General features: G+C 38.7%; 1 protein-coding gene across 1 annotated transcript; it reads right to left on the minus strand.

The window, feature by feature from the left end:
• Nucleotides 1–3,889: 3,889 nt before the first annotated feature.
• On the minus strand, nt 3,890–8,380 carry LOC119525525. The gene is made up of 3 exons (XM_037824308.1): nt 8,369–8,380; nt 5,542–6,102; nt 3,890–4,351 (listed from the first exon to the last, which is right to left on the minus strand). The coding sequence occupies exons 1-3, from the start codon at nt 8,378–8,380 to the stop codon at nt 4,256–4,258; spliced, it is 669 nt and encodes a 222-aa protein (XP_037680236.1). The 3' UTR covers nt 3,890–4,255.
• Nucleotides 8,381–8,966: the final 586 nt, after the last annotated feature.

Here is an 8,966-nt window from a genome sequence, read left to right on the forward strand (position 1 = left end):
AAGTTATAAATTATTATATTAAACAATATTTATATTGTACTAGTTAGTATTTATCAAATAAACAAATACATATATAGATAAGCACCCAAAACAAAGTTAGAGGTAAATGAAGTATAATATTTGGTCTCCCTTCTTGGTCTCCCTTTTTAAGTGTCAAACCACACTTCAAAAATAGGCAAAATAGTTGAATATTTCACTGAAGAAGATACAGGCTGCCTATTAAAGGCACAAAAAGATGTTCAACATCATTCATTGTTATGGCAATATAAATTAAAATCTGTGATGAGTCATCACCACACACAATAGAATGGCTACAATCAAGATAGATATACCAAGTGCTGATGAAGGTGTGAGAAACTGAAACCTGGATACATGTCTGGTCAGAATGCAAAATGGTGTGGCCACTTTGGAGAATTGTTTGTTTCTTAAAAACTTAAATATAAACTTACCATATTCTCTGCCAACTCCACTCTATCCAAGAGATAGGTAACTATATGTCCATGAAATGAGTTGTTTTGGGATATTCGTAGCAGTCACATTCAAATTGGAAAAAAAATGCAAATGTCAATCAACTGGTGTATGGGTTACAAAATGCAGTAGATTCATAAAACAGAACACTACCCTACAATAGTTAGGAACAGAATACCCTTCCTAATACAACATGGATGAACCTCAAAAACATACTAAGTGAAAAAACAATGCATAAAAGACAACACATTCTATGATTCAATTTATGTGTAATACCTTGAAAAGGTGACTCTGTAGACACAGAATACAAGTCAATGATTGTCTGGGCCTGGGAGTGGGAGCAAGAACTAACTTCAAACTGATTCTGAGGATACCTTTTGGTCTGGTAGAAATGTCCAAGAATTGTATTGTGGTGATACACAACTTTTTAATTTACTAAACCTCATTGAATTTTTTCTTTAATTTTCAAATTAGTGGTTTATTTTATTTTAGCAATACTCTTATCCTGACCATGGACCATTAATCAAACAGCATGCTTCTAAAACCTTTGGGTGAAACTAGGCAATGTCTCCTCTTATATTTTCCAGCCTACCAAAAGCTGTTGGCATATTTAGGAATTTAATAACATTTTATGAAAATCTATGAGACAAATACATTAAAATATTTTGCTATGAGACATGAAGGAGGAAAAAGTAATAGTGTCAAAGTAAAGCTTGACTACTAATGGGATGATTTAGTAAAGTTCAGTGCTTCAAAAAAGTCTTTTCCCCCAAACAAAAGCGGAAAACACTGTGGTCAAACTAATACTTTAGCGTTATTAGCAAGATAAAGTCACTTTTCTGAAATTTTTGCTATCAAATTAAATGTTTAACATTTTAGGTAACTTTAAAGAAATTTTGATTAAAAGCTAATAGGGAATGTTACTAAATGTACAAATATAGAAATGTTCTCACATGTGGGAGAACAAATGTATGTCAACCATGTAAAGTGTTGAAAAAGGGATGGTATTTGGGAAAAAAACATAATCAAATCAAACTGGAGTCTATGGTCAACAGTAACATTGTAATATACTTCCATTAAATGTAACAAAGGCAATATACCAAAGATAAATGTGTATGAGGGGGGATATGAGAGAGGGATACGGGAATCTTGGTAGTGGTGGTGTTTTCTGTCCTTACTAATTGTATTGTATGACACTTTATTTTTCTTTTTATTATCTTTTTTATTCACCAAAAAAAAACCTTTTTCATAGTAATCAGTATGTTCAAGTGTTGACTGTGGTGATAAATGCAAAACTACATGATGATACTGTGAACAACTGCTTGTACACTGTGGATAATTGCATGTTATGTGAATATATCTCTATAAAATTGTGGGAAAATATATAAGTAGGGGTAAAAGTGCTGGAGAAAACATGGAGAGAGGGATGGACCTATTTACTGTTGATGAGGAGGCAGAATGGTGTAGCCTTTCTGGAGGTCACTGTGGTGGTTCCACAAGAAGCTAAGTACGTAGGGGGCATAAGGTCCTGCAACCTCATTATGGGGTATATACTTGGAAGATCTAAGGCAGCATTCATAATTTGCAGTTGGTGGAGGTGGCCTAAGGGTACACTGACTGAGAAACAGAATGGTGAACTGTGGTGTATGCAATGCAATGGAACATTGAGCAACTATGAGAGGAAGTGAAGTTGTGAGACAGAAAAAGTGAATGGATCCTGCAGACAGCATTTTGAGTAAAGTACACCAGAAACAAAGGCAAACACTATAATGCCTCATCAATATGGAACAATTACAATGTGTAAACTCAGAATTGAATCTTAGAACACAGCCTAACAGGGAAATGATTACTGTAATGGTCCTTTAGGTTGTAAGGTCTTATAGCAGTCAAATCTATTCCTGAATTGTAATAGCTATCTCTAAACTCTGAGATGTAGATCCCTTGATGTATAACATGATTGGTCTCTGGAACACTGAGTATCTCTGTGACACCTGAAACTCAGAGCTAGAGCTTGGCAGATATGAATGCCAGTACTAACACATACAGAAACGGCTAAAAAAAAAAAGAAAAACTGAAAAAGAGCCCAGACTTCAATTAGAGATATGAATGAAGCAGCTCTGGTTAAGACTAGGGCAAATCAGGCCAAAGGATAAAGGCTGAAACCGACTATGTGGTAAAACTTCAATTTCCATGTGAGACCAAGGAAAGAAATGTTTATTTGCTATAGGATCTATATTTTCTAAACAATGTAACTTCTAAAGTCAGTTGGTTCAAACACCCCAATTACATGGAACTTTGAATAGGAAGTGAGCTATGGAAGGTCTGTAAAGGTTAGAGTGAAATACCAACACATCCCAAAGTAATTTGAGTGGAGAATAAAAATATATATTCAGGGCCCCCTGAGGAGCTGGGGGAGGATGTGGAGGTGTTGGACTTCCACACCTGGATTGTTGCTGATGTTCTCACAAACACTAGGGACTGACGGCTTGACATGCTGAGCCCTCTGTCTTGGGGCTTGACCCTATGAAGCTTGTTACTGCAAAGGAGAGGCTAAACCTGCTTACAATTGTACCTAAGAATCTCCCCCCAGTGCATCTTTGTTGCTCAGATGTGGCCCTCTCTAACTAAGCCACCTTAGTGGGTGATCTTGCTGCCCTCCACCCTACATGGGACCTGACTCCCAGGGGTGTAAACCTCCCTGGCAATGTAGGACATGACTCTCAGGGATGAATCTGGACCTGGCATTGTGGGACTGAGAACATCTTCTTGACCAAAAGGAGGATGCAAAATGAAATGAAATAAAGCTATGACTAAATCAATTCCAGGCAAGAATGGATGTTTAGACATCAATAAATAAACTGAGAGATTTCAAACTGATATGAGAGGTCACTCTGGTGGACATTCTCACACAGTATTTAGATATCACATTTCATGTTTTAATGTATTGGAATAGCTAGAAGTAAATACCTGAAACTACCAAACTCTAACCCAGTAGCCTTGACTCTTGAAGACGATTGTAAAACAATGTAGATTACAAGGGGTGACAGTGTGATTGTGAAAACCTTGTGGATCGCACTCCCTTTATCTAGTGTATGAATGGATGAGTAGATAAATGGGGACAAAAACTAAATGAGAAATAGTGTGGGATGGGGGGATGATTTGGGTGTTCTTTTTATTTTTATTTTTTATTCTTATTCTGCTTCTTTATGGTACAAGGCAAATGTTCAAAAATAGATTAGGGTGATGAATGCACAACTAAAAAAATAAAAGCTAATGCAGAAGCAATTAATCATAAGTAATGATGCCTTAAATTTACTTCATACCTTAAGATAAGAGAGAGTTTTTAGCACTTCTTATGCCAATAACTTACAAAAGTGAATGGCTGCATCAAAATCACTTTTGACTTTTTATTCCTTTTGAAGTTATATATTACAAGGGAGTAAACAAATTCACAAATAATTAAATATCCAAACCTTTTTACTACACATTAACATACAGGAAACCTATTATATGTCTTTCTATTAAAAAGACATGCTTTAGCTACATTATGAGGAGCGTATTTATATTCAAATAAAATTTAAGAATTCTCAGCTATAAATTAAAATATGGTTATATTCCCCTGAAACAACTAAATATTTTGCCTTCAAATGGTCTTTTACTTCATTTCACTGCCAACAGCTGGAAGAAAACTGAGGTGAGGAGAAAATAAAATGGGGCATCAATCTTTTTAGGTATCTCTAACATACCCTGTAGTTTGGGGGTTCACTGTGTTCCCTGACAGACATCTCTACTTCAGGGCTTCTTCTGTCCCCCAAGCTCCTGGTGAACACTGAAACCACTGCTGGTTGCACTGGGCAGAGGAGCTGCCCCCGGGTGTGATGACCTGCAGGAGAGAGAAACCCATGGAGAAGGGTCTTTTCTGGTTATGGGGTTCATCTCAGGGCTGAAGGTTCGGGAAGTTCTTCTCGGGCCTAAATTTAGCTCAGGATGGTGACTCTGTGTCCTCAGATCCCCTCAAGGTGCAGATAGATCATTGCCAGCACTCCCAGGTCAGACAGGATTTCTCCCATTTCATAATGGCTAAGTAGAGAGATTGTAAGCAGGACCCGACAAAGGGGGAATCAGTCCCTGGGGGTTCATGCAAGGTCCCCAACTGGCTGCACATGTCTCTCTCTCTGGGGTGGCTTTAGCTGAAGCTACTCACCTGCTGAGGTCCTGAAGGAAGGTGGTGTGGGTATAGAGGGACCAGGGAGGAGGCCAACAGACCCTGCTGCCCGGGACCACCAGCCTCCTGCTCACACTGGGTGCAGGGGATCCCCAGTTGCCTTCCAAACTGGGAAACCTACTAGGATATTTAATAAGCTTCCAGGAAGGCTTACTATATAGTAGTCCTACATAGTAAACCATTTCTCATACCCTAAATACATTTTCTAAGAGGAAAAAATAACAAGTTGTATAAGTTACTGCACCTTCATAGTACCTCATCAATTTTTCACACATATTCAGCTAAATCTGAATAAATAATCTCACATCAAGCAACTGAAATTCCTCATAGATCAACTATAAGCAGGAGCTGTTTTCCACAAAATTGGAATATTGGCATATTACAAACATGACTTCATTAAAAAAAACAAACAAACTAGGAAGACTATCAATGGATAGATGACCACTTTTCTATTTGTAATAGATACACTACCGAAAATGTATGCATTCTTTGGATATATATACAATTTGCTTTTACATATCATTTTCTTTTTTCCAATAGTTTCTTCCACTATATAGCAGTGACTATTTCTCACACTGAGTAGAAAAGCTACATGTTTTATACAAGACAGCTTATTTCATTCCATTGGGCAGATAAATGTGAAAATCCAACTATGCCTTCATGTATAACTCTCAGAAGTGATGTCTGCTATGTCAGATGTAATAAACATAGAATTACGTCCTACTACATAAAAACAATAACCACTATTTCTACCAGCCCCTGCCAGAGGAAAGCCTAAGGCTGTGAGTCTGTTGAAGTGTGGCCATGGTTTCTTTTTCCTCCAGAGAAAGAATTCTTCAGAAACTGACCTGTAGCACCGATGTATAATCTTGATCGCATGGGCCATTTCTTGACTGGGCGCAGGTGGCCGTCTCAGCGCAGGGTACCCAGCCCAGGCTCTGCGGGCACCTTGGCGTCGTCTTGCAGGCTGCAGGTGAGGTCGCCATGGAGGTGGTGGCCGGCAGCAGCATGTCCAGCTCGGAGAGCTCGGGGTGAGGAGGCACCGACAGCAGCAATCGCTGCAGCTCCAGGAAGGCCTGCGCAGTGTCTGCTCGCGGCTGCGCTCCCACCGCAGGTCGCCCGCCCATGGTACCTGAGCCGCCGCCCGGGACCATTGTATCCAGTCCCGTCCGGCCAATGGTCAGGTTCGGCTGGGGCTCGAGTTGCGGGCGGCAGGCGCGGGTGCGAGCCCGGTGTTCAGGGGGCTGCTGCGGGGCCTTCACGGTCCCTGGCGGCTTCTCGAGCCTGGCGCGCTTTCCTGGATAGAGCGGCCACGCGGGTCGGCGCCTCTGTGCTCGCGGGCGATGGGTGTGGAGCCCGGCCTGGCCGCACCGGTCACTCCATCCTCTTCTCTCCAAAGTCGGAGGTCGCTAAATCTCATTGAATTTTGTACCTTGGATGGGTGAAATTTATGTTATGTAAGTGATATCTCAATAAATCTCTCAAAAATCACCAATAGTAGGTAGAGGGTTGGGAGATACAGTGAAACACGTTTGAAAATATATTGCTAACTGTTGAAGTTGGATGATGGGAAATGTTAGTTCATAATATAATACTTTCCACTTTTGTATATATTTGAAATTCATCACAAATCTTTTTCATTCTTTTTTGTCTTTTGTTTTCTTTCTTTTTTTTTGGAGAATAAAATTTTAATGCTAAAAAATCAGAACTTTTTGGCCTATTTAGTATTTGCTGGAATAAATTTGGAAAATGTTATTCAGTAACTGACTTAGCTTATTATTCTAGTTTGCTAATGCTACTGGAATGCAAAACACCAGAAATGGATTGACTTTTACAAAGGGTGTTTATTTGGTTACACAGTTACAGTCTTAAGAGCATAAAGTGTCCAAGGTAATGCATCACCAATCTGGTGCCTTCACTGGAGGATGGCCAATGGTGTCCGGAAAAACCTCTGTTTGCTGGGGAAGCACATGGTTGGTGTCTGCTCCAGAGTTGTGGTTTCAAAATGGCTTTCTCCCAGGATGTTCCTCTCTAGGCTGCAGTTCGTCAAAAATGTCACTCTTAGTTGCTCTTGGGGTATTTTTCCTCTCTTGGCTTCTCCAGAGCAAAAGTTTGCTTTCAATGGCCGCCTTCAACTGTCTCTCATCTGCAGCTACTCTCTCAGCTTCTGTGCATTCTTCAAGGTGTCCTGCTTGGCTATAGCAAGATTGCTCCTTCTGTCTGAGTTTATATAGTGTTCCAGTAAATTAATCAAGGCCCATGCTGAATGGGTGGGGCCACATCTCCATATAAAATATCCAATCAAAGTCATCACCCAGAGTTGGGTGGGTCACATCCCCATGGAATGACTCAATCAAAGAATTACAATCTAATCAACACTAATATGTCTGCCCACACAAAGATAATGGCATTTGGGGGGACATAATACATCCAAACTGGCACACTTGTACAGCAAGCCAGAATTACATGTACTCAGGATATTACTTGAGTATATACACATTGATCACATGATAACATGCAGAGACATGGTAATAAAAGTACTATAAAATAAAAACCACCATCTCTACTGAGAATTGTATTAAATACAAAACATCTGTCTGCTACTTCAGAGGATCTCATTTTGAAAAGGGATTGTTGGCTGCTGTTCTTTCCAAGAATCCAAAAAACTCCCAGTGGCTAAATTTGACTTCTCAATTTGAAAAAAAGGGAAGAGTGCTATTCCTATGACCATGGGAACATACTCTACCTTTTATGCAAGATATCAAATTAAATGGTTTGACCAACTTCCACTCTTCTCAGGCGAAAAGGGCTCTTCACATGCCCATGGTTAAGAGTCCCTTAAAACTTTTAGGCATTTGAGTGTTATATCAGCCACAGGAACATATGCTCAACTACTTTTAATGATGCAAGCAGTTGACATGAGTTTGATTTTCCTGAGAGCAAAATTAGACTGATGAAATAAAGTCTATGAAAATGACCTGAGTACATAGGAAATCTCTAAATTTAAAAGCGATTGCTTCAGCTTTGCTAAGATCTCATTAAGAGCCTTTTATAGCAGTGGTTTCTTAGTGAGTCACAAACTTAGTCTTGGAGCCTTAGGATTTTTTTAAACACTAAAAATTTATGTTGTGCACATTGAATGAAAGGCCAAAATAGACAAGAGTACTGATGGTGCTGAGTAAAATCTACAAGCCACTCATTCTATTTTATAAAGAAGAGAGTAGTTGAGGTGTGCAACTGACCATATTTGTCCCCAGTTTGTCAGATTACTGGGAAGCTGACAATCCTTGCAAAATAAACAAAAACAGCACCTTTAGTGGAGCCTAGTGGAAGCCACTCACACATGAGGTTCTGTTGTGGCAAAGAAGGCTACTAAACTGTCCTATCTTCTCTGCGTGTGAAAGCCCAAAAAAGTAGAAGACAAGTAGGATTAAATACAGGCTTCACAGCCATTTCTCCCAACTATGGATTGCAACTTCTATTATTATGATTGTTTACAACAACTAAGAGGTCACATGTGAACTACTAGCCACTGAACATCATATAAAAGAATATGGTTTGGCTTAATCTACACTCTTATTATTTGCTATGATAATCTAATTCAAGTCACTTTAAATGGTTTGGTGCCTTAGTTGTGTATTCATATGTAACATGAAAATAATGCAATTAACTTACCTTAAGGAGCATACATATATTGTTGAACAAATACTTTTTAAAGCCCTTTGAGTTCCTTAGATGAATAGCACCTTGGAAACAAGTACAGCTGAGGGAAACCCCTCCTGATGTATTGTGCCTTATAGGCCTCAATTACATTTCCCTAAACACTTTAAAATTTGTTAGTGGCACTCCATCCCTTCATTTATGTTGATTGGCACACAAATGTTTATTCATTTAAAATAGTTGTCATACTCCATACTCCAAAGAAGTTTACTAATTTTTCAATAAAGTTAATGAAATGTACCCATAATGGAGTACTCCATATTAAGTTTAGAACACTTCAGTTTTCTCTGAGGTACATATGATGTAATAAAAAGTTCTTTTTTTTTCTTTCAAAATAACTGAACTGGTATTATTTGTGTGAAATCATCATTTTTTAATAAAAATATATTGAAAGTATCCCAGTGTCTGCATATTCATCTGAAGAGTAAAAACATGGAGTTCTGAGGGAAAAAAAAGGTCATAACACAACAGAAAATAAATATGTTTCCTAAATTAGGCTTAAAGAAAACAGTAAAAAAAAGTATAATGTTTCATCTAATGAAATACAGCAATT

The sequence above is a fragment of the Choloepus didactylus genome (assembly GCF_015220235.1).
Source record: "Choloepus didactylus isolate mChoDid1 chromosome 25 unlocalized genomic scaffold, mChoDid1.pri SUPER_25_unloc2, whole genome shotgun sequence".
Taxonomy (NCBI): Eukaryota; Metazoa; Chordata; class Mammalia; order Pilosa; family Megalonychidae; genus Choloepus; species Choloepus didactylus.